The sequence below is a fragment of the Mytilus californianus genome, unplaced genomic scaffold (genome assembly GCF_021869535.1).
Source record: "Mytilus californianus isolate M0D057914Y unplaced genomic scaffold, xbMytCali1.0.p SCAF_2, whole genome shotgun sequence".
Lineage (NCBI taxonomy): Eukaryota > Metazoa > Mollusca > Bivalvia > Mytilida > Mytilidae > Mytilus > Mytilus californianus.
The window spans coordinates 116,789,489-116,817,367 of record NW_026262668.1 but is presented as its reverse complement, the minus strand read 5'-3'; the positions used below and the strand labels follow the sequence as shown (position 1 = coordinate 116,817,367).

Here is a 27,879-nt window from a genome sequence, read left to right as displayed (position 1 = left end):
CTATTATATTATAGTGATACAAATCAGTATACTCTGGTTTGGTGTTATATATTACATTAGTGTTTGTATATAACAGTTACATGTATAAAATATAATTTTCATCCATTTGTATATCATTCTATTTTACTATTCTAATAATAGTGCAGTGCAAGTGCATGGTGAACACTCTTCTGTAATAATATGATTTTTCTAATAGATTGGATTTGAGCAGGCATTCATATTTTCCCGCAAAATGTTTTTGAGATATTCTACCGCATGCGTTAACACAATTTTTCTGTACGTGCGCATAGATATTATCAATGATTTTTTACTTATATATATATTTCTAACGACAAAACATTTTCATATTATTAATTTATGTTCTAAACAAAAATATTTTATGAGTATTCATTCAAGAAATGAATTTATAACAAGCGATGAGGAATGTTATTTGCACTTGATAATGTCTGCGTATTTATAGATCAGTTACCATTCAAACACGAAAGTTACGTAAGTAGAAATCTTGTCTGCAACAATACATCGGAATGCCCTCACGGTCATCGCGATGTAAAAATGTATCTTAATTTAAATATCAGAATACAGTTATAATGAGTAGTTTTCTCTTTGGATACCACAGAATGAACCATACCACAATCACAGTATGTCTTGTAAACTGTTTTATCAAATAAGGACCAAACCATCGAATTTTCATTGAAATAAAACTTGGAGATCACAAATCTATATTCAATTATCCCTGCCAGTTCAGTTGATTTCAGAAATATGGTTTTATTGGATTGCTTCATGTTCAAGAGTAAGAAATTACACTGTTGGAATATTTTAAGTATGGTCATTTTGGCTATAAAACGGTCAATTAAAGTTATTAAAAGTCAAAATTGAATGTTATTTGACAAATTGAACGATTTCCATATTGGGTTAGAACTCTTAAGGCCACATTTGACAAATACTGAATACATTTATACTTTTAACAAAAGATAAAGAAAACATTCAACATTCCATTGTAAATGGTTTGAAGCTGTTTTGATATAAACCCTTCATTTGTTGATATTTGTCATGTTCCAGTCCTTTGAAAGTTAATTGGGTGAACATAATGGGTTTACAAATGGTCATAATAACAACATGTGCTTTTCACTTTTGACAGCGGTCAGGGTGACACTGTATTTGTATTTTGGTGACAAGATGTTAATGTCTAAAGAAATATGATGTAACCTGTATAGGTCAAAAGGTTAACAAAATGTGTATTCCATATTTTTGGGGTATATAAAATAGCTTTACCATGGATTGATAAAGCTCATGAAATTTTTATAGATCTTACAATTAAACTTTGTTTCAACTAGATCAGGACCCCCTCTTTATAAACAACTGTAACAGTTGTCTTGATATCTACTGACAATTACTTGTATTCTGAATTTACTATTTGCAAGAATAAACCAAGATTCTCATCCAATTATTTTTTTGTTAGTTGGGAGTGTTTCCCAAATCATTAAAAGGGTATTCCATATCAGTTATTTATCTACTTAATGACAGCACTCAAATTTGTCAGTGTTGAAAGATGTTACCCTGTAAAATATTTGATGAAAAAGCTATTTTCCCCCCTCTTATATGCGAACTCATGCCCATATATATATCAATTAAGACCTTTTAATTCATTATTTGGGCAGTTTAGGATTTGTTTTGTAAGTGCGGAGATTTAAGTAAAATGTATATTTAACATAAATGTACTGACATGGTATGTTTGTACCTTGTGTATTTAACATAAACTTGCTACATCTGGTGATTGAATGTTTGATAAAGCCTTGTTTAAATAAATATATATAACATAGTTATCCAGTGAACTTTTTTAGTTAAATAACAGCTTATCAATTCAAATAACATTGAAATAATTAGAAATATTTAGCTTAGTGGTACCATTAAAACATTTTTGAAAAAAACATTGACAGAACCAAATAAGGTATTTATTTTGAATTAAAACATTCCTTGCTAAACTGATCTTAATGGGCCCTTTAATTTGGAAAATAAAATATTGTATTAAACTGTGCAGGTCTGTTAGAGACTTATATGCAATACATTTTTGTGGACCGTTAAATAATTTGTAATCAGCACTCTTTGATCTGTCAAACTTATGTTTTTGTTGTAGTTTATCATATTTTCAGTCAACATGGACTGTAGCTTGTGGTTCTGTGTTTTTAGTGATATGTGTAGACAATTTGTTTTGAAGCTTAATAAATTCATGTTAAGGCCTATGAATAGATGATCAGAATTAGATTATAATCCTTTGGGTGAGATGCTTTTATGATGCAAAAACTGTAAGAAGAAAGTGGTTTTCCCTGATTCTTTAAGTTTATGGTAAATTAATTTTTTAAAGGTGTAATATTGAAATGTTCACTATAATTTAGATTAAAATGTCAGTTGAACTGACATAATACTTTTGAAGTCACTTCTTAGGCTATTGAGATTCTTCAAGTGTGAAATCTGTTTATTAATTTAGAAAACCAATATCCTATTGTATTTCCCCTAGTGACTTTTACCAAATTCAACCAAAAATAGAATGACATAACAAATCATTATGATCATATAAATTCAAACCAATCTTTAGAGTGGTGACTATTTGTAAGGTTGATAGTATACTTGATGTGACCTGTACCATAATAAAAAGATGTCAATAGATAAACCATGCTGGGACCTACTTCAATGTTATGATCTTAAATTGAAAAGTTGACAAACTTATTAAATATCAGTTACATGTTTTGATCAGGGTTACAGGTATTGACGCAATAATAAGGAAAGAATGTTGTCAATGATAACTGATTGTCTTTTAAACACAACTACTAATAGTAGATGTATCTAAAAGAAGACAAGTCTAATCTTAAGGATTTATGATAACGACTTGCATGAATAGAAGGTTGTGTCTGTTTACATGGCGGGACAACTGTCCATTTAGGTTAACTTTGATTAAATAAGATTACATTTCTATGAACCCTGATTTACATGGTGAATTGAGCAGGGACAAAAACATTTTGAACTATTTGACTAAAGGTGTGACAGATGTTTAATAAGATTAATGCCTTAGAGTCAGTAAATAGTTATCATTTAAAACTCTAGATAAAACTTATCCTGAGTTCATACCAAGTATAAGAATAGTTATAAAATAAGGAGATGTGGAATAATTGCCAATGAGACAACTATCCACCAGAGTTCAAATGAATTAGCCGGTTTCCATCAAATTTTAGAATATACTCTAGTATGTATTTTCCAAATATTGTTTTGTTAATTTAGGATGTATATATGCTAAGTAAGTAAGAACACATCATAGATACAAGGCTTATAATGAGGTTTGCTAGCTGGATGTTTCCTCAACATAAGACTGTATCAATGATGCTCAAATTAAGTGGGTTCTTTCAATAATATTTTTTTTTATTTTGTCAAATAACTGTGTCACATATCTGCTTTACTTGAAGAAAACTAAATATTATCATTATGTTTTTCCTTCAGTGTTTTAGAAATGTTTCTTTTTCTTTTGTTTCTTCTCATACAACCTAGCCAAGAGTTAAAACTTTTTTTATCTTTTGTCACTGGATTATGACATCTGGCAAGAAGGTGTTTAACCAGAAAACGGTGTGTCACATATTATGATGTGACCTTGACTTTTGACCTCAAGGTAAAAATTTTTTTTTTTTTTTACTCTTTTGTGTACAGAAAATAACTTTTAATCCTGACACAAAATGATTTTTGATATTTGGCACATGGGTGCAGCACCTCATGATGAAGTGTTGCATGCCATGGAAGATGACCTCTGGCCTTGACATTGAACTTTCAGGGTCAAATAATTGATTTTTGTATATGTCCACCCAAAAAGACTAGTTTTACCGAATTTGACTTATTACCGGGTTTGTACTAACATGAGCAACACGATGGGTGCAACATGTGGAGCAGGATCTGCTTACCCTTCCGGAGCACTTGAGATCACCCCCAGTTTTTGGTGGGGTTCGTGTTGCTCAATCTTTAGTTTTCTATGTTGTGTTTTGTGTAATACTGTTTGTCTGTTGGTCTTTTTCTTTTTTAGCCATGGCGTTGTCAGTTTATTTTCAACTTGTAAGTTTGAATGTCCCTCTGGTATCTTTAGCCTCTCTTTTACCATACTATTTCAATTGAACCAATGTAAAAATGAATTACTGAAATAAAATGATATTTTCTTTCATTGTTTTAATTTATCATCAATATTATGAAAAAAAAAAGGCAAGTTTTATTTTAATTGTGAAAAGTTGAATTGATTTCATCCCATGAATATATATATATATATATATATATATGTCTGTGACTCATCAATGTCATTGATTTATAATTATTGTCAAATAGGTAAAAATCAATTATTTACAGTGTTTTGTGTGGCACAGATTTCCTATTGTAAAATGCATTACAATTAAAGAATAATGTTCAATATCAAAGAGTACTTTGTCTATCCTATAAAGGAAGATGGTTGAGCCCAAAATATGGTGTCATTGTTAAGTTTATTCTTTCCATAGACCTCTCAAACAGTAATTAACTTTGTTTATCTCTGTTTTATTAATCCTTAACTTGTAGGGGCCATTAAGAGCTTTCCATACAGTGTGGGGACTTGTTCATTATTGAAAGTCATTAATATTTACATTTATGGTTTTAAGAGCACTTTGGTTATTAGGTCTCTGTCACATTGATCTTAAACCAGCATCTTCTTTTCTTCATATTTGTTTCAAATATTAATTTGTTTGTTTTCTGGGTTACTAAATTTTAACGATATATATAATACGGAATAACCTTTTGAACTGGTATAAGTTTACAAAATTTTTAAATACATTTATGATTGAATAGTATACTTCTAATGATTATTAAATATGCTGATATTTGATAAATAATTCAAACAGTTTTAAACAAGGTCAGTGTATAGGACCTTGAAGAGGAATTTTGTGTTCAGATTTTGATTACACAGTTTCTTAAAAGGTAACATGGTATAGAGGTTTGAAGTTCTCTCTTATCCTTCATAAAAAACTGGTAAAGGGAAATTTAAATGAAATAAATACTGATTGCAGAAGGTTGACCATTGAACTAATGATTTTTTGTATTTGATTTAGAACTAAGAAAACTGTGTCCTTGTAAGAATAAAATAACAAAAATTTATAGGTAGCCAAATACATGTAAAGCACTGAACATGTGAATATAGTTTATTTAATCCTAGTTAATGAAGGGCTGTTATCTGTTAGAGATATTGTACACAAAAGAAAGAGTCACAAAAGGTACAGGTCCTCAGGCCGTCAAACACAACAACCAACCATCATCTTTTAATTGTTATATAGGAAAAAACACCAGGCATAAAAGGTGGAGTTCACCTGTATCATTTGTATTTAAAAAATTGTAGATGAGATTTAAAGTTGATAGAAAGGTGTTGAGGAATTTTTTAACATATTATGTCAGAACGCGTTGATATGTGTTTGTTTAGTTAAATTATGTGTACTTTAGGATCATTTTTTAAAAAGTGATGAAAAACAACAAATGAATATATATAGCATAACTTTTTTATGACAGTAATTTTCTTTATAGAAGAACATTTCATAATACAATAAATTTGTGTTGCATAAAATTTTAATGTGTATTCATAAATTTTTGAAAAGGAAATTGTTTTCTCAACTATTTGATGTTTGAAGAATCATACACCTGTGAAACAAACAATTAACCTGATATCATGTTTTATGAAGGATAAACATTAAGATATTGAAGATGGGACATTTTTTGATAGCTGTATGATATGTGAGAATTTTTCATGTGGAAGCAGAACAGTGTTGTAACAAGTTTGACATATTTGTGGAAGGGAGATGTAGGACCACTTGACTTATGACTGTTCATAACTAGTGTTTCATAAATGATGTTAAAATGTCAATTGACAGATTTCAAGTTTTGGTATTTGTCAGTTTTATACTAAAAAGCCAACTTTTAAGAAATGATTATTAATAGCTTGAATGGTTCTTTATGTGATTTATTCTAGCCAACAAGGAACAGCTTGCATGGAATTGAGATAAACATTTTTTGAGGCTTAAATAATGACAAAAACTATATATATGTAGATTTTGTGTTCAATATGTTGCTGACTTCATAACGTCCATATTGATTGAGGTAATGTGCACAGCTTGCATATTTTACATCGGTATCACAACATTCTTTAGGAATGATCTTATAGATTTTTTAGGATAAGTTTTGTGACTGGACATCTTAAGTCTTGACATGCATTGTGTGTTTTACAATATATTACAAAACTCCTAGGAATGTTACATAGAATTACACTGATAAGTCAATGACTGGTCATTATTTAATAGTGATAAATTTGAAGCCCAAGAAATTTGATAGTATATAACTTCGGACAGGTGGATGGTTGTAATGGACAATAAAACTAAATGACCTAACATTTGTTCAAATTTTCTTGTCACCAAGATTCATTTTCTTTTATTTACATCAAGAGTTTGTATCTGAGGTCTGAAATGAAATGACGGATAATCTAGATACAACTGATGGTTCTGTGTGATAAAAGACACTCAAAGGACATCTTAAGAATATTTTCTGTGGAGTATATTGATTTGTTATGTGCTAGATATTGACCTTTTTGCAGTGTATTTGAACCAGTGTTACAGTGAAGTTATTTTGTAAAATAATTTAAAGGACTAATTGTTATTATCTCCGTGAATTATATTTTAAGACAATTTTTTTTTATCTAACCGAATGCGACATCTACACAGAAATGTGGTATTAGTGGTCAGTATACTAGGTATATATAACTTAAATGGATTTTGACTTGTTTTGGACAATGTTTAGACAATAGTTGTGACTCTATTTACTAAGAAGCCCAGGTATCTGCCTGGGTGATAATGCAAGGACAATAATTCTATGGATTTTGTGGATTATGATGATTATTACTCTGGGAACACTTGTGATGGGTAAGTGATCAAGTAAGAGGAATATAATGGAATAACATATGTAATACCAATCACTTAAATCAGGTTTTAATGTTAGATTTTCAATTTAAGAACAGTATTGAACAATTTATTAGTCATCTATAAAGTAATTGTAAAACTTGAATGTAATATTACATGTGACTGAATATGGACATCAAGTAATGTAAAATGTAGTTTACCTTTAAACAAACACTAAAAGGGAGTCCACACGGGCAGTTTAATGACAAGGACAAATATTAAAGGGGCATTAGCAGTCAAATTCATGTTCAACAATTTTACCCAAAGTCTCATATTTGACATATATAACATACTAGAGCATATATCTAAATTACTCCAAAAGAAACAATAAACAATGCATGGACTCCTTATAGTGTATCAGCATTTCGTGCATATTTAGACTAGACATCATGTAATAATTTATTGAGATGACCTCCAAAGGCTGTGGATGGTCATATAACCTGATATAAATATAAATGGACTGGCAAATCCGTGCAATGGTATAATGATGATTTTTCTAGGTCTGTTTAATTTCTTGTAATAGGTTAAAAAATATATGTATCCTGTTTAAGAATGATTTTTTGTTGGCCATATCAGTCAACAAAATGGTCAGTTCTGATGTCTCCTTTGTTTCATATTTCAATGTTGACAATTTTTTAATGAATGTGTATGCTGACCACATGCTTAACACATGCAAAACCCATCTCCACTAAAGGTTAGATAAAAGGTTTTATAAATATGGATTCAATTGAATTGAATTATCAACAAGCCAATAACACATCTGCAATTTTTTTTTAGCATATTTTTGACGAAGTTTAACCAAACTCACTGTTAATAGCGAAACCTTATTTCTGTATTCTTTTTGAAACCATAAAAATCATATTTAGAAATTTTGAAATCCACATACAAACAGAAGAAGTTATTTTATATCATTTGATGTAATAGATATTCAAAATTAATCAATCACTTCCAGCTGCTAGTCCATGGAAAATTATCTATTATATCAAACAGGTTCTGTTGTTACAAATATGAGAGTTACCTTTCTTACATAAAATGTTGCCTGTGTGATCTTGGTTACCTTTCTTACATAAAATGTTCCCTGTGTGATCTTGGCTACCTTTCTTACATAAAATGTTCCCTGTGTGATCTTGGCTAGCAGAAAGTTTCTGCTGTTGATTCAGTCATATCATGAGTTAACTTTTAATTGGGTAGGTGTTGCTCAATCTTTTGTTTAGTTTTCTAAGCTTTGTTTTGTGAAAGGTTTTTTCTTTTCATCTTTTTCTCTTGGTCATATTCTTATTGGTTCTTCAACTCATTATTGCCTGGTGAGCCTGTAGTATCTTCTTCGTTTTTTTGTTTTTGACAGTGGGATAGTTGGTTAGAGTCCATTTGAGTAAAGCTTTTGTAACATATGTATATACTGTAAATTCAGAAATTATTGCGTGCATTTATTATTGCAATTTTGTCATTTTAAACTAAAATGCGATTTTAATTTTTGCGATATTGAGAAAAAATTCTGTTTAATTCATATAAAAAATTTCAAAATGCGAGTTTAAATTATTGCCATTATAACCCTGTCGCATTTTTTCGCAATAATAAAAACATCGCAATAATTTCTGAATTTACAGTTATCTAAAAATAAGGAGATGTGGTATGATTGCCAATGAGACAACTATCCACCAAAGTTCAAATGAAGTCACTCACTCCAGGATGTAAACAAATTTATAAATATGGTATATAAGGACTAAAAGCCCAAACTATTCTTAAGTTTCCCACTGTTCAATTATTGTTTTAATGCTTATTAAAAAAGATATTTAGTAGAAATGTGTAGGGTTATAGCAACATATATGCTCAATTAACATATCTGAAGAATACTTTTTAAAATTCATTTAAGTATAGTGAACCTTAAAATGTTATGCAAAGGAATTTAATCTTGTATCTGATTATATGGTCACATATTGCATAAACTATGTAAAGTAATACAAGAATCTGTTTATTCAGAATATTTTATTTGAAAAAAAAATGTATTCAGTAGCCTGGGAATATGATGAATTAGACAAAAAGCACATTAAAAAGAAGTAGCAAGTTTGAATGAAGTGAATGAAAGGTTATCATTTAACATTACGTCCATCCTTAGGATATATAGTACACTGAAGTAATACAACTACCTGCTCTGTCAACCTTGCATGTGTAGTTGATACGAGGTGTTTTGGCAAATGATGTGGTTTGAAGATTAATGTTTCATGGCCTGAGGTACTTCATTTGTTACAGAATACACTATTCTTTTTATGGTCTCCACCCAATTTAACTGAGATTTAAATTGTTTATTTATGTACATATATATAAAGCAAATATGTCATTGACAATAATTATAAGTAAATAGGTTCTTGAATCAACATGACTGCATTTTTTTTAAAATTAGGAAATGAAACAAAGAATATATATCTGTAAGGAAAAGACTGTAAACAAAGATAACATTTGAATCTGTTGCAGGAGTTTAACTCATGTGATATGATTATGTCAATGGAATTTCTAAAGAGAGAGAGAGTAGTGTATTGAAAATATATAAGTGTGAATAGATACAGACTTTAGTTGATGGGTAGTTTGTGTTGCAATTTTAGTTGCTGATCACAGAATTTTAGAAATTTTCTTTCAAATTTTAACAAATATCTTGATATTAACTTGAAAACTATATTATTTTAGGTTTCAGCACATAATTTTTATGCCCCACCTAGGGGCATTATGTTTTTTAGTCTGTGCGTCCGTCCATCCGTCCGTCCGTCCGTCTGTCCCGCTTCAGGTTAAAGTTTTTGGTCAAGGTAGTTTTTGATGAAGTTGAAGTCCAATCAACATGAAACTTAGTACACATGTTCCCTATCATATGATCTTTCTAATTTTAATGCCAAATTAGAGTTTTTACCCCAATTTCACGGTCCACTGAACATAGAAAATGATAATGCGAGTGGGGCATCCATGTACTATGGACACATTCTTGTTATAAAATGCTCTTGATGATTTTAAAATACACAAAAAAAAAGAATTAAAATGGATGAACACATGTATTTTTAGTCAGTAGGGGATCCAGAACTTTCATTTGGTAGATGTAGGGGCCCTAGCGAAAATTAGGTGGGCCCAACAGTCAAAAATTAAAAAATTGTACTATAAGAACACAAATGTTCAGGCTTAAAAAGAAGGGGGGGGGGGCAGGATTGCTTAGACCTTCTCCTTCTCTCTAGATCTGCCTATGAGTTTTGGTTTTCAGGTCAGATAAATGAAAGGAGAAAGGGGTATATGTCAGTTACTGTAAATTCAGAGTTTATTACATGCATTTATTATTGCAATATAGTAAGAGACGACAAAAATGTGAAATTGATTATTGTGATTTCAGAAAAAAATCTGCATACAGATATATGTTTCAGATATCAGAATGCGAGTACTTATCATTGCAATACTGACCCAGTTGCATTATTCACATTAATAAACACCTCACAATAATTTCTGAATTTACAGTAGTTCAAAACCTACCAATACAAAAAAAAAACTATGAAAGACGTTTAAAGTGCTATTTCTGATGTATTTATATGAAATAGAGATATAGAGGTTCTGTAAGTTTTAGTTAAGGTCATTGAATTTAATCCTAACTATTCTGTAAAAGTAGTTACAAGATAAGAATACATTATATTTAAACATTAATGGATGTTTATTGATGTCGTATATATTGAGGTTTTCAGTTTACATAGAGATTGTTGGAAATGTGGAAAACAAGATTTCTTAATCTGATATTAGTTTAAATCAGCACAACAAAAATCTTAAAAAACCATTTAATTTAACAAAATTTCTTCAGCTCAAGGTAATTGTTTACGTATTTCCATTGTAGAATAGAGAAAGAGTATACAGCATTGAAGAGTAAAGAAAATGAGGACCAGATAGAGTTGAGGGTAAGATAGATTTTATACAGGATGAGGATCAAAGAAGATGTATAATAAGTGACAGCCACATTTTACATGAGGCATGAAAGTTTTTTTAGATAAAAAATGTGCTGTCACTTACTTTCTTATCACTACAAACTTGAGCCGATCTGAATTTATTCATTTATTTACAACTTATAAAAAAGAAACTATGTTACCAGACCAGATTCCAGATCCTAAATTGTCTAAATATAAGTAATCTTGAAAAAAATAAGTTTTTATAAACTTGTCCAAGACCAGACATATTATTGTATACCAATGTCGGTCCATTCTTCTTTCCATTGGTTCGTCAGTCTGTCCATCAACACTTTGTACAATAACTCAAAAAAAATTTTAAGCCAATTCTCATGTAATTCTTACACAACATTTGGATTGATGAAAGAAAGCTCCCTTTCCAATTAAAAAAAGTTAACTTTGTTGTTTTGCTTGGATTTAATTAATACAAACTTAAAACTGTTGGGATGGGTGAATGTAGCTTGCTTTTATTATGATTTTCAAAATGTTCTGGTTTGTCATTCCAGTCATATTTAACACAACATTTATAGGCCTAAGGGTATCCTCATGCATGTTTTTCTACAGGGCCATTTTATTTGCCTCTAATAAAATGCTTTCTAGATATCCCTTTTTAGCTCACCTGGCCCGAAGGGCCAAGTGAGCTTTTCTCATCACTTGGCGTCCGTCGTCCGGCGTCGTCCGTCGTCGGCGTTAACTTTTTACATTTTGAACTTCTTCTAGAGAACCACTGAATGGAATGAAACCAAACATGGCATGAATGTTCCTTATGAGGTGCTGACCAAGTGTTGTTACTTTGTAGCCGATCCATCATCCAAGATGGCCGCCAGCGGGGGACTTAGTTTAACATAGGACCCTATGGGAAATGCATACAAATGACTTCTTTTAGAGAACCACTGAATGGAATAAAACCAAACATGGCATGAATGTTCCTTATGAGGTGCTGACCAAGTGTTGTTACTTTGTAGCCGATCCATCATCCAAGATGGCCGCCAGCGGGGGACTTAGTTTAACATAGGACCCTATGGGAAATGCATACAAATGACTTCTTTTAGAGAACCACTGAATGGAATAAAACCAAACATGGCATGAATGTTCCTTATGAGGTGTTGACCATGTGTTGTTACTTTGTAGCTGATCCATCATCCAAGATGGCCACCATCGGGGAACTTAGTTTAACATAGGACCCTATGGGAAATACATACAAATGTCTTCTTTTAGAGAACCACTGAATGGAATAAAACCAAACATGGCATGAATGTTCCTTATGAGGTGCTGACCAAGTGTTGTTACTTTGTAGCCGATCCATCATCCAAGATGGCCGCCAGCGGGGGACTTAGTTTAACATAGGACCCTATGGGAAATACATAAAAATGTCTTCTTTTAGAGAACCACTGAATGGAATGGAACCAAACATGGCATGAATGTTCCGTATGAGATGCTGACCAAGTGTTGTTACTTTGCAGTCGGTCCATCATCCAAGATGGCCGCCAGCGGGGGATTTAGTTTAACATAGGACCCTATGGGAAATACATACAAATGTCTTCTTTTAGAGAACCACTGAATGGAATGAAACCAAACATGGCATGAATGTTCCTTATGAGGTTCTGACCAAGTGTTGTTACTTTGTAGCTGATCCATCATCCAAGATGGCCGCCAGCGGGGGACTTAGTTGAACATAGGACCCTATGGGAAATACATACAAATGTCTTCTTTTAGAGAACCAATAAATGGAATGGAACCAAACATGGCATGAATGTTCCTTATGAGATGTTGACCAAGTGTTGTTACTTTGCAGCCGATCCATCATCCAAGATGGCCGACAGCGGGGGACTTAGTTTAACATAGGACCCTATGGGAAATACATACAATTGTCTTCTTTTAGAGAACCACTGAATGGAATTGAACCAAACATGGCATGAATGTTCCTTATGAGTTGCTGACCAAGTGTTGTTACTTTGCAGTCGATCCATCATCCAAGATGGCCGCTAGGGGGGGGGGGCTAAGTTTAACATAGGACCCTATGGGAAATACATACAAATGTCTTCTTTTAGAGTACCACTGAATGGAATGAAACCAAACATGGCATGAATGTTCCTTATGAAGTGCTGACCAAGTGTTGCTACTTTGTTGCCGATTTACTGTTCAAGATGGCCACCAGGATATTTTATTAAATAACGGGACCAATATTAATCAAAATTTGGCCTCAATCATTATTTGGGTATCTGTTATGATTTTTATCTATCTTTACATGATTTCTAAAACCAAAGTAGAGTCAGGTGAGCGACACAGGCTCTTGAGAGCCTCTAGTTATTTTTGCAACAATTTCAATATGCCCAATGAGGGCATATCATTCATTCTTGACAACTTCTAATTACATATGAATTAATGGAACTTTGAGGTATGCATCAAGGAGACAGCAACCCTAATACACAAAATACCAAAAGATATATATATAAAGTTCATACAAGTCATTATATGGTCTTGATAATAGACAACTGTCAAGCAAAATGTCAGTTCTGCTAACAAATGAACCTATAAAAGTGGTGAATGAATTAAAACTGCAATCATCAAAGATCTTCTTCCCTCAATACAAAATAAAATCATATAAAACTACAAATAATCACTGATGAGTTTCATGACAAAAACATAAACATGTGACAGGATAACTGGTTCAACTAGTTTATGAGATCTCAACCCTCCCCTTCAACTAGTGGGTACTAAAAGATATATGAAAGAAATTTCAATAAAAAATATTTAGAATCCCTCTTATGCTGGTATAATAGGCAACCAAAAACAAAGCTTTAAGCAAAAATAAGTCTTTTTAGCCAAAAAGAAAGATTTAGAGGACAGTTTCTACACTTACTACCTTTATACATGATATTACCTTAAAAAGAAGAGTGTTTGTTCTCATTCTTTGACATGGAAGATTAATGAATATTTTTCTTTGTAGAGATTAAGGACAGAAAACAGATTACTTAGACAGAGGATAGATAATTTAGAAAAGGTCAGTCATCACAGATATTTTTTTTCCAAGATTCAATACTTTTTTTTATATTTCAACATATATTGATTTTCCCAAATTAAATTGATTTTAAATGTTTTTATATGTATATTTTTATATGGAAGAATTGTAAATCATTGGATGATATTTCACCTGAAAAGGAATTGACAAAGTTAACACATTTTTGATATACCTTTATTGACATTTTATTTCCAGGAATCTGCATCTTTAGCAGACAGGCTGATACAGTATCAATTGACAAGAGCCCAAGAGGCAGAGGAAACATATGCTCTGAAAAATGTTCTTTCTACAATCAAAAAGGAGTTAGCTGAGTCACAGAAGAAGCTATCTGTAGCAAATAATCTTATAGGAGATATAAAACAAAGGGTTAGTCTCCAAGTTTGTGTAAATCTAATTTTTACAGAATATTACCAGTGGAACAGGGCTTATCATCAGGGACAGAATACTTCCTTTTTCTTCACATTTTTCTTGATCTGGATGGTCATTTTAAACAATTAAATTTGTGCAAAAAAGACATTTTTGGCTAATTTATAATATCTAATGAAAGAAGAAATAATTAATATGTCAATGACTTTCCTCTGAAAACTTATTAGAATTGAAGTATCCAGAAGTGTTCTTTCGAAGTAGTTTTAGACCAAATCAGGGATAGTTCAATTCTGTTTTTTTTTTTAAATCAGAAGTATATTTATGGTTTTTTATAAAAATATTTTTATTGTTGTTTCATTTGACTATTTTTTTGGCTGGAAAAGTATCACTTTTCTCTTAAAATGGATTTTTGATCATTTTGATGATATGTCTGTGGAAATTTGATTTGAAAACTCAGATTTGGAGAAAGAAAGCTGATTTTTTTAGGAAGATGGGGATTGACAACTTTTATCCCCCTGTTCAGCCTATACCATCCACTTTGATACAGAATTATTTTTCATATCTGTGTAACAAATACATTAGATATGAGCCTTTTCCATCTATGAGGCCCTGGTATATTGTACATATACTATAATTCCTTTTGAGGACATTATAATTCATTGACATATGATACAGGTTCATATCCTAGCTTTACTAAACAGCTGTTCAATCACACAATTATACAAGAATTAGTTCAAGAATTTCATCAATGCAAGTACACAGATTTTCACTCATATGATATTCAGTAAAAGACATTAAAAAATGGGTCTAAGATACAGTTACAGTTGTCATCATATTTGTGACCAGTGTTTTGTTTCAATATTACATATAGATCAAATTTTGATCTATATGTTATGAAACTACAGATGTGCAATTATAATGAAGAGAAAATAACTCCAATTCAAAACATATCATTTTGATTGATATAGGGGAGCATTTGTCAGTTTTTATTGACTTCCCCTTTTTGAATTTACCTTGGAGTTTGGTATTTTGGTTCAAACATATTTTACCTTGATGTGTTTCATTCCTAATTACAATTCAATGTTTAATTTAAGTTCACATTGAAAAATGAAAACAAGCTTTACCCCTTACTGCTCACGAGCACTTTGATTTCAGTAATTCATGTGATTATAATGGTATGGTAAAAGAGTCACAAATACTTACTGACAGTTAACAGTATAATATTTCATATCAAATTAAAAGTAGTTTTTGTTGGTACATTATATTTTCAAAATCTCATTTAAAATTCCATTTTTTAGTATCTTCATTTTATTTGTTTGATATGATATTGGTGAGAAAGTTCTTTATGATTCTATTATACATCAAGCTATGGTTAATTTCAGACATCTAGTATAAATTCAGCCTCAGCATTAGACGATGATGAAGCACAGACTGTGATACAAAATCTACAAGAAGAATTAATAGTTATTAGACTTAAAGATGCAGATACAGATTCTCTTGTAAAAGAACTACGATCAAAGATTAAGGAGCTAGAAGATGTGAGTACACAAAATAAAATATTAATATAAAACATTTATTTTATTTACCACAAAATTTATTATGCCTTTGTAAATATAACAGTAATTTTCCACACATAATTATATTATTAAAATTGAAGAAGATGTTTTAATGCCCCTCGCCGTAGCGGAGGGTGTGTTAAGTTTTACCCTTGTCCGTCCGTCCGTACGTCCCGAAATTGGTTTCCGTTCTCTAACTTAAGTTTGTCTCAACCAAATGTTATGAAACTTATACACATTGCTTATTACTACAAAACACAGATCAAGTTTGAATTTTGGTGGCGTCACTTTTACCATTCTGGAGATATGCCCTTTACAAATGGAAAAATTACTGAATTTTACGTTTCCGTTCTCTAACTTAAGTTTGCCTCAACCAAATGTTATGAAACTTATACACAATGCTTATTACCACAAAACACAGATCAAGTTTGAATTTTGGTGGCGTCACTTTTACCATTCTAGAGTTATGCCCCTTTACAAATGGATAAATTGCTGAATTTTTCTTTTCCATTCTCTAACTTTAGTTTGCCTCAACTAAACGTTATGAATCTTATACACAATGTTTATTACCACAATACACAGATCAAGTTTGAATTTTGGTAGCGTCACTTTTACTGTTCTTGAGTTATGTCCCTTTATAATGTTGTATACAAGCGGGAGCATCATCTGTGTCCCATGGACACATACCCCATTTATTTTTTTATGTTTCACATAGCCATCTATTTTTTTATTTCAGACAAATGTACAGTTACAGAGAGCCCCTAGTAATGACATACAGAACTTACAAGAAGAGTTGATAGCTGTTAAGTTACGAGAAGCTGAGGCCAATCTGGGACTTAAAGAAATGAGACAAACTGTACATGAACTGGAGAGTATGTGGGAGGTTAGTTCTACTGATGTGTGGAAAACCCTGTACATTAAAAAAAAAATGGATAAGTTACATTGATTGATTTTTGGTTGCTTAACTTCCAGTGACAAATATTTTATTCATATCTTACTATGCAGTATGGGTTTTGATAATTGTTGAAGGCTGTATGGTGACCTGTAGTCATTTGCCGTTAACTTCTACATCATGTTCAGGATGATAATAATTTATAGATATTTGTTGTAAAATAATAGCATTCTCAATATTGAAATAATTTGTTTATTGAGCAAAGTTGTGTTTAAGAATAACATTACAGTTTCCAAATGTGTAATAAATAAAAGGCTTTAAACTCCTTTATATCATAAGCTTATGAGACCAAGTGATACTTGAAATGGTGAAGGCTAGAAATTTTTTACAGTAATTTTTATACCACCGCAAAAAGATTTTGGGGTCGTATAATGCTGTCACGTAGTCGTCCGAAGACATTTGGTTTCCGGACAATAACTTAGTTTATGTGTATGGATCTCTATGAAATTTTATGAAAAAGGTTCAATACCACAAAAGGAAGGTTGGGATTGTTTTTGGGGGTGATGGTCCCAACCGTTTAGGAATTAGAGGCCCAAAAGGGGCCCAAAACAAGCATTTTTCTAGTTTCAGGACAATAACTTGTGTATAAGTATTGTGATTGCTCTGAAATTGTACCACAAGGTTCAATACCACAAGTAGAAGGTTGGGATTCATTTTGGGGGTAGTTGCCCAAACCGTTCAGGAATTGGGGGCAAAAAAGGATCTAAAACAAGCATTTTTTTAGGCAATAACTTGTGTTTAAGTGTATTGATTTTTCTTAAATTGTACCACATTTTACAAAAAGAAAATTTCTTCAAATGTTTTTTTTTTTGGGGGGGGGGGGATTAAAAAAATGAGGGGGGGGGGGGGCAATTTTTTTCCCTCATGATTTAAGAAATTAAAAAGATTTCTTCAAGTAGTATTTTTTTTTGGAAAAGGAGGGAGGGGGGGGGGGGTAAAACTTTTTTTTAGGCGAAGCAGTTTATTATACATTTTGGTTACTGACAGAAATTTCTGATCACAACAGGGAAATATTTTCATTCCTCTAAAAAATGAAATCAAATCAAATCTTCAAAAAAACACTTTGTAAGACACCTTTGATTGATCTTAAAACACTGTATTACCAGATGTTTAGTACATTATGTAAGATCATACCATTAAAATAAGAATATTCCCAATCAGCGGTAGATTCTTCTAATGTAATAGATATATTGTCTGTATTATCATATTTCATATTATTTTAAGTACAACTGTACCATTAACATCTGTCATTTAGTCATCCGAAAAAAGTAGATTTTTTGCTTACTGATGTCTATTTTAGTTTAGCAGCTGTTTAATTACTGGTATTTAACACCTTACGATAGCATGACTGATTCAGGTATAACATTAATGGTATATGTAATATGAAATGCATTTTATTTCAGACTTTTAAAGTTGAGTCAACAGCAGACTCACCAACATCTTCTCCAAAAGACAAAAATCACAAACAGGAAGTTAAACAGCTACAAGAAGATGTAATGACAATTAAAGTCCGTGAGGCTAATTGTATGTCTGACTTAAAGGATACAAAACAAAAGTACATGGAACTTGAGACACAGAATCATATATGTACAAACCAAATTCGTAGAATGGATGAGGAAAATAAACTCTTGAAGGCAAAATATGAAGAAGGTCTGGAGAGAGAGAAGAAATTAGATGGTCATATAAAGGAACATATCAGGAAGATAGATGATATGCAATCTCAGGTTTGTCCAATAACATGGTTTGATTTGAGTGGGGTAATGATAGAAAAGTAAATTCCACTTTACATCTGAAAATTGTTTTGGCTTCCTAGAAAAACAAAACAATATATAAGCTTGTTGACTAATAGGTTTGTAAGCTTTTAATATTAAAAAGATTTTTATTTGAAGAATTAAAGAAAATCAAAACAATTTTTATACGACCGCAAAAATTAAAAATTTTTTGGTCGTATATTGGTATGACGTTGGCGTCGTCGTCGTCGTCGTCGTCTGGCGTCGTCCGGCGTCGTCCGAAGACACATTGGTTTTCGCACTCTAACTTTAGTTTAAGTGAATGGATCTCCATGAAATTTTACCATAAGGTTCTATACCACGAAAGGAAGGTTGGGAATGATTTTGGGGGTTATGGTACTAACAGTTAAGGAATTAGGGGCCAAAAAGGGGCCAAAAATAAGCATTTTTGTAACTTCCAGACAATAACTTGTGTGTAAGTGTATGGATCTCTCTGACATTGTACCACAAGGTTCCATATCACAAAGGGAAGGCTGTAATTGATTTTGGGGGTAATTGCCTCAAAATTTTAGGAATTAGGGGCCAAAAAAGGGGCAAAAAACAAGCATTTTTCTAGTTTCATGACAATAACTTGTGTGTAAGTGTTTGGATATTTCTGAAATTGTACTACAAGGTTCCATATCTCAAAGGGAAAGCTGGAATTGAGTTTGGGGGTAATTGCCCGAAACGTTTAGGAATTGGGGGCCAAAAAGGGGCAAAAAATAAGCATTTTTCTAGTTTCCAGACAATTACTTGTGTTCAAGTGTATGGATCTCTCTGAAATTGTACTGCAAGGTACCATACCACAAAGGGAAGGCTGGGATTGAGTTTGGGGGTGATGAATCATAAGGGGGTTCAAAAAATTTGGGGGGGGGGGGGATTTTTTTTTTTTCTTTTAAAATTTTCCATTTTAAGTTGGTTATTTCTGATTTATATTTAAAAGCAAATAATAATGATATGGTAGGAGATACACACCAAACAGGATGTGTAAATTATTATTTAATAAGTATTGTGCAATAGCAAGAAATTTTCAATTGCACAGTATTGCACAATAGCAAGAAATCTTCAATTGCACAGTATTGCGCAATAGCAAGAAATCTTCAATTGCACAGTATTGCGCAATAGCAAGAAATATCCAATAGCACAATATTGCGCAATAGCAAGAAATTGTCAATTGTACAGTATTGCGCAATAGCAAGAAATATTCAATTGCACAGTATTGTGCAAAAGAAGATACTTTGTATAAATTGCTTATTTCTTGATCAATTTCAATGGGGTTTTGTTCTTGAATTCTTGGGGTTCTTTAATATGCTGAATCTAACTGTGTATTAAGTTTTTGGATTTTGGGCCCCGTTTTTAAATTGGTCCACATTGAGGTCCAAAGGGTCCAAAATTTAACTTTGTTTGATTTCATCAAAAATTGAATTATTGGGGTTCTTTGATATGCCGAATCTAACCGTGTATTTAGATTCTTAATTTTTGGTTCTGTTTTCAAATTGGTCTACATTAAGGTCCAAAGGGTCCAAAATTAAACTTAGTTTGATTTTAACAAAAATTGAATTTTTAGGGTTCTTTGATATGCTGAATCTAAACATGTATTTAGATTTTTGATTATGGGCCCAGTTTTCAAGTTGGTCCAAATCGGGGTCCAAAATTAAACTTTGTTTGATTTCAACAAAAATTGAATATATGGGGTTCTTTGATATGCTGAATCTAACCATGTATTTAGATTTTTGATTTTTGGGCCCCGTTTTCAACTTTGTCCACATTGAGGTCAAAAGGGTCCAAAATTAAACTTTTGTTTGATTTCATCAAAAATTGAATTCTTGGGGTTCTTTGATATGCTGAATCTAACCATGTATTTAGATTTTGGATATTGGACCATAATAGGTGAATGTCCAATTTAAAATTTTTAAGTTCTTAGACCACATTCATTCTGTGTCAGAAACCTATGCTGTGTCAAATATTTAATCACAATCCAAATTCAGAGCTGTATCAAGCTTGAATGTTGTGTCCATACTTGCCCCAACTGTTCAGGGTTCGACCTCTGCGGTCGTATCAAGCTGCGCCCTGCGGAGCATTTTATATAACAATGAATTTATCTTAACTTTCCATTGAAAATATTATTCATAATTTTCATGAATGTTTATAAAAGAAGGGAAATTATGGTAGGTTTTAATATTTCAGATATCAACCTTCAATTGTCTACCTTTTTGTGCTATGACTAACTTTTCTTGTCAAAACATGTATTTTGTTCTTCAAATTTTTTAGTTTGACTTTGTAAATCTAAAAGATTTAAAAGAAAAAAAACAATGAGCAATGATACTTGGATGTTTATAAAGTTAAGTTTAATTTTAGGGAAATAGTGTAGAGGTAAATATTGATCACAGGAAAATGGACATATTTTTAGTGTAACATGAATCTTTCCTCATGACTTCTACACCTGTCATACTTTTATAGCACAGCTGACTTAAAAGAAGGCCACTTTGTCTTTAAAGAATTAGACTTAGATTCTTTTTGCCTCAGTATCGGAAATTTGGAATTTCTGATTTCCTGCACTTATTTTTCACGCATTTCAAAATACACTGTTACTGTATACATGGGTGCACTTACAAAAAAATTTTTGAGAAGACTTTCCTAGTATTTGGTCCTTAAACAAGTGTTCCAAAGTATCACAAAATATCAAGATAAGTTTTATGGACCACAATTCCCTACACTCCCAATATATCTTTTTATTGCTTCATGAATATATACTTAATCCTTTCAAGGAGAATCAGCATGTTGATGTTAAGGCTACCTCATCAATTTCATATATGTATTGCCGGTTTTATTTGATATTTTTAAAAATGAATATCAGTTGTTGAATAAGTACATTAAAATAAATTGAAACAAGAAATAAAAGTAAATGTAATTAATTTCAATCAAAAAATTGGAGATAGAATAATGGAAATTATTTAGCAAAATGCTGTGAGACACATATTTATGAAGTATTTTAGATTAACTACATGAATTGCATTTTAAAATCTTGTACAGGACTGTTACAAATTAAAATGTTCATAAAATATGCTATCTAAGGGAGATAATCAGAATAAAAATTGCCCTTTTTCAGAGGAGAGAAGAAACAATGATGCTGAAGATCAAAGAAGCAGAAAATACTCATGTGATAGCAGAACTAAAACAACGAATAGCTGAATTAGAGATTCAGGTAAGATACTCATTTTAAGACAAATCCAACGCAACCAATAGATGAATTAGAAATTCAGCTAAAATACCCACCTTAAAGCAAAATCATGATAACCAATAGCTGAAATAGAGAAACTCAAGTAGAATACTTACTTTATAGCTGAACTTAAAAAAAGGAATAGCTGAATTAGAAATTTATGTAAACTACAACACTTTTATTAGTTATTTTCATTTTTGTCGAGCTTGCGAAATTTATTTCGCGAAAAATATCCCGAAAGCGAGACATGGCGATCCTAGATTCCGTCGGTGACGTCAACATTTAGGTTCAGTCTGTGGTTAAGGTTTTTTGGACATCAATAACTTTGTCAAACATACATGGAATTTTTCCATATTTTACTAATAAATGGACTTAGTTTTTTTTACAGTTAACTTCAGATTTTGTCTAAGATTAAAGTTTTTCAGTCAGCAATAACTTTTTTAAAGCTTCATGGAAATTTATAAAATTTGGACAGAGTTAAAAAGTGAAACATAGGTATGCTGTTTCCGGCGCAGGCGGTGGCGGCGGCGGCATCAACAATGTATTAGTTTGTGATTAGGTCTAGTTTATGGTGAACCACAAATGGTAGGTCAATGATATTTGGTATGCAGTTGAACATTGGCACATCTCATTTACATGGAGATTATTTGGCCCTGCCCCTTCAGTCATGGTCTATTGACTTTGAAACTTTTGCTTAGTTTATGATTAGGTCAGTTTATGGGGAACCACTAGTGGTAGGTCAATGATATTTGGTATGCAGTTGTATAAGCATTGGCATATCTCATTTCCATCGAGATTATTTGGCTCTGCCCCCTTAGTCATGGTCTATTGACTTTGAAAATTTTGCTTAGTTTACATGTATTAGTTTGTGATTAGGTCAGTTCAAGGGGAACCATTAGTGGTAGGCCAATGTTAATTGGTATTCAGTTGTATAAGCATTAGTACATCTCATTTCCATGGAGAGTATTTGGCCCCGCCCCCTCAGTCATGGTCTATTGACTTTGAAACACTTGCTTAGTTTACATGTATTAGTTTGTGATTAGATCAGTTTAAGATGAAATGCTAATGTTAAGTCAATGATATTTGTTATTGGAATTTGCAAGTGTCATTTCCATGGAGATTAAATAGCCCCACCACCCTCATTATGGTTCATTGACTTTGAAACTTTTACATAGTTTACAAGTTAATGTTTATGTTTAGGTGTGTTTAAAGGGAACGACTTATAATAAGTCAATGGTATTTGGTATGCAGTTGTATTAACATTGGCACATCTCATTTCCATGGAGATTGTTTAGCCATGTACCTTCAGTCATAGTTCATCGACTTTGAATATTTGCATAACTTACATGTTAAAGTATTACTATTTTAATTTCAACATTTGCATTATCAAAATTACAAAAAGGCGAGACATATCTCTGTGATAACAGTTTATTTACAGTGAACATTTAAAGACAGTCTGGGATAATGATATCTTTGTAAACCTTAATGGATTGTTATGAAACTTGTACAGAAGCTCATCTTCTAGGCCAAAAAATAGCATCTAAAGAAAAAGTTTGAATTTTTTTTTTAAATTCTGTATTTTACTGCTAAATGGACTCACTTTTTAAGTCAACATTACACTTTAACACTGACAGCAGCAATTCCAGGCAAGACACAGGGTTCCACAGAACTTTTTTTTTGAATTTTTATGGTAGTAGTTTATGAAGTATAGTGTACACATAGAGCCTTGGTATGTTTTAGAGCTTGACATTTTGAAAAGACAATGGTCTATTGTTGAAGAATGACTGATTCCCTTTAGATGTCTTAGGTTGTTTATGTTGTTTGGTTGATGTCATATTGATGTATGCCCACATCTCTTTTGTTCATACATGATAGTTTTGTGATAAAAGGATACAAGCAGGGCTTCCAAAATTTCCTGACGACAGCCGGACATTTTTCAAAGAAATATTTCTGACGGTCAATGATCAGCTGGATACTTAAATGTAACTGAGAGGATGCATAAATTGATATATGTGTCTAAATAATTAGTAGTGTTATATGCAATAAAATTATTTATAACTGTTTTGTTTTCTTCATTCTAAAAATAAATAAAATATTATCCTCGGTATTGTGTCATTTTTCTGTGTATCGTAATACAGTAACCATCATTGCATCAATCAGCTTCAGTACCTGACTGTTCTCATGTTTTTGTTTCTGTTTATATAATCTATCTTCTCTCTGTGAGTACTTAACACTTTGTAAATTAAGGCCATCTTATTTGAAACTGTTGATGTTGGCTTTAATTGCAGTACAACTTGATCATCAATACACGTGATACTTTTCTTTTTGTGTATTGATTACCTGACCACGTGACTTTTACAACTGATGCGATATTTATAGATAACATTGAGGAGGCCCGATGAAGGATATTGTTTTAAACCGTGTAAAATCTACTGAACAGTGATAACATTTTTCTTTGTACAATTTCCCAACCTGATTTAGAAAATAAGGAATAAATAAAAACATACTCAGTTGATAAATAATTTAATGAATAACAACATGATATTTTATGTAAGCATATAACAACAATAAAATGTCAGAAGAGCACAATGCTGACAAACACACGCAATAAATATTACAATGAGCACATTGAAAAGAAGCACAGATCACAGCACAAGATTAGAGTTCATTTAGTCTAATTAAAGATTTTACATTCATGAGCTCGCTAAATGCATTGTTCTGATAAACATGGCGGTTACGAACGGATTGCCATTTGCGGATAGCAGGAACAGGGTCAAAGTCTTTAACATCTACACCTACTAAGCTTATCCTCATAAGTTGATCTAAAGCGTCAATACCTAGACTACACCTTAGTCGATCATAATTCCCACGGCGGGACTTAACTTTACGTCGGACATCACCTCTTTCTCTATAACATCGGAAATTGTCTGAATAAATTCGGAGCAGGCATTGTTCTCTTGATATAATTTAGAAGTGATCACGGCACCATTTAACTTAGTTAAATCATTTATTGACTGAAATTTGTCCATTGGTTTTTCCTATATATTTTAGTAAATTTTCCCCTTGAGAGTACCCCAGTATTTAACACGATGTACAGTGTTAAATAAAATAATATATATCATACTTATTCATTTATAAATATCCTTATTTGAAGAATAACTTTTAAATATCAGGATACTTATAAAACTGAATGCTCATTTAAAATAATATCTATAAAGCGTAATTAAATAGGATGTTGTTCCATACACGCTTACATGTTTGACCTCGTTTACCGGATTACCTTTATGTACATTGTTATGCATCATTAATTCTATTGATAAAGATAAGCTAAGGACACCTCATCAAAGGTAACAAACCTGTAATCAGTGAATGATTTATGGCTTCAATATAACTTATTGAAGGGATAATTGTTTGACAGCTTGTTGTTATTTAAATAAAAGAAAACGTGTTTTTTCTACTTTTTATTGATGTACACAAGCTAAAGACCAAGCCGTACATTTATGTACCCAGAGGATTAGACTAACTGAGACACCTCAAAGTATCTGAAATATGCTGCTTCTGTTTTATTAAACCCAATTATGACCGAAATATCTTTGTGAAATAGATTGCCACAATTATAAACTAAAATGCCCAAACTGACATGCCCAAAGCCCCAAACGGACATTTTTATCGATCGATAGTTGGTAAAAATTGAAATGACCGTTTCATGAAAATGCCTTGAATAACAAAATGTGGCACACCAATTCTATTTGACCGTTTGAGGCTGAGAGCAGCCGGTCTTTTTATGAAAGTTTCGGTCAAGTCCGGAATATATGACCGTTTTGGAAGCCCTGGATACAAGCATTCTTATTTGATCTCTTTTGTTCATACATGATAGTATTGTGTTAAAAGCATTCTTATTTGATCAAGGTTTTTTTTATCTTCATCGTATGTACAGCGTTCATCATTTTATTTTATTTTATTTTAAGTCAGAGGTCTGTTTGCCGCCACATATTTTTCTATTAAATACTTTACCTCTTTTCTTTCGGCCTTCAGAAAGAGGAAATATGGACAGCTGACCAGTTGGAGAATAAAAGTGGACATCAGGATCTTGAAAATCGTATATTCGACCTTCAGGATGAGGTGTGTGCTGCATGTGGTACTAGTGCACACTGACCCTAGCGTGTGGGTGTCTCTTTCTCACCTTAATACTGCCAGTACTGCCTTGTTAATTTATCAAATTATTTACAATGTGTCAAATTTAAGAAATAATCTGTTTGATAGTTATGCAGATAGAAATAGTCAACTGAATAAAAAAAAGACAACTCCATAAAAAGTCTCAAGTTTTTAAGTCATAATTTATAAAAATATCATACATGGGAAAACTTGAATACACATTTTAATTTTCAATGAATTTCCTATTGAATTATTCAGATAAAAATGAGTGGATCAGCATTAACAAAGCAGTACTACATAGTGTACTTAACATTTTATTTTTGTGGTCTTTCAAATCAATTTTACCCAATTTTAAGGTGAAATCAGATCTAAGAAGTTCAAGATGAAATAAGAAGTTTTCTTTGCTTTACATAGTGTAAAATAGAAAGAATTTTGTTAAGTTTTCTGTATTGGTAAAATCTTAAAGATTATTTGAGGCATGATTGAATTTTGTTCTTGAATTAGACCATGTTTTTGTTTTGCTTCTTACCTATGTGTTTTTCATTGTTTTTGTTTGAATCCAAGGCTTTGCATGGTTTGTTTTATGTGTGCCAACACTGCTTTTAATTTACATGAGAAGTACACATTTTCATTGAAAAAGACATTTATTCTCATTTTCCTGCTTTGATTCACTCATCCTTAAATCTACTTTGTGTTATAATTCAGTGTGATGATTTTATTAAGTAATTCAAATAGAAATGTTATTTCCTTCAATGTTCTCAAATGTATCTTAGTTTATAACAGAAATATATCCTGTACAAGTTATAATGATATCACCTTAATATATTCAGAATATTTATACAAAGAGTTAACTGTATATCATTTTAATTATTTATTATTCATTATAATAAAGTAGTATTTAATATGATTAATGATGATATTTTTTAACACAAATATTTGTTAATTTTCATTTGAGTTTCCTGATATACTTCGTTTTTCTTAATATTACATTGATATAAGTTTTAAGCTATTAATTCATCAAGCCTGCTTTATCAGCAAAACACACCAATAATAAATTAAAAAGAGGAACACATTGTTACATATGCAGTTCGCATAAGTTTAATGAAGATGTTTAAAAAAATGACTTAAAAAGAATTGTTTAGATTGAATTCAGCATATAGAAAATGAAATACTCTTTAAAAAGACGAACAATATTTGTTGATAAAACTTAGAATGACACAAATTGAATGAATACAATATATTTTAGTTTCCCATTATTTTTTACTGTATTTGAGATATTGACTTGAGTTTTATTGTGTAGTTGCATGTTGATGAGCTTCAGGCTGATTGTGTGTTTGTTCCAGTTGACTAACTTCTGCTGGACCCCTGGATAGTCAAAGTATAATTTTTATTTTATTTTTTTTTTTGAATGTGAAAAAGATATAGCAGAATTATATTCAAAGTTAATTTTATCACCCAGGAAACTGACTGATATTTACTGAATCAGCAGATTTTATCTTATATATTAAAATATATAATTAAAAACTGACAATTGGCTGTTTTAAAATTATAAGGATTGTGGGTAATTTTATTGTTCTCACACCAACATAAAAAATATTACATCATTGCTTGGATATCTTTATTTCCTTTGTTAATGGGAGTTAATCAAAGTCATGATTTCAAGCAAATATTACAATCCTGCACAATGCCTTTATATGTGTTTATGCCTAAGACTTTCAGGAGTAAAAGGTTTGAAGGAATGATAGGTCACGCTTTTAAAGTTATTATTTTCCAAATCCTTTCACTGGGCTTGCAAGTATTCTTCTTGTATTTTCTGTTGGATAAAGATGAGATACAGATCATGTTTGAATATTCTTTCTGGTTCTCTTATTTTGGACAGAGACAA

At 31.5% G+C, this 27,879-nt stretch overlaps 1 protein-coding gene across 8 annotated transcripts in view; it reads left to right on the top strand.

Moving 5' to 3' along the window:
- LOC127730823 (ecotropic viral integration site 5 ortholog-like) overlaps positions 1-27,879 on the top strand; it is a 77,254-nt gene that overhangs the window by 44,051 nt on the left and 5,324 nt on the right. For 5 of the 8 annotated variants that reach the window (XM_052239416.1, XM_052239415.1, XM_052239417.1 and 2 more), the window contains 9 exons: positions 10,849-10,909; positions 13,905-13,958; positions 14,172-14,342; positions 15,725-15,880; positions 16,635-16,781; positions 18,254-18,574; positions 20,978-20,992; positions 21,729-21,824; positions 25,875-25,961. In XM_052239416.1, coding sequence (XP_052095376.1) covers positions 10,849-10,909; positions 13,905-13,958; positions 14,172-14,342; positions 15,725-15,880; positions 16,635-16,781; positions 18,254-18,574; positions 20,978-20,992; positions 21,729-21,824; positions 25,875-25,961 — 1,108 coding nt within the window. Of the gene's footprint in view, positions 1-10,848; positions 10,910-13,904; positions 13,959-14,171; positions 14,343-15,724; positions 15,881-16,634; positions 16,782-18,253; positions 18,575-20,977; positions 20,993-21,728; positions 21,825-25,874; positions 26,004-27,879 lie in introns of all 8 variants that reach the window. The other 3 variants (XM_052239423.1, XM_052239419.1, XM_052239422.1) reach the window with 3 other exon arrangements.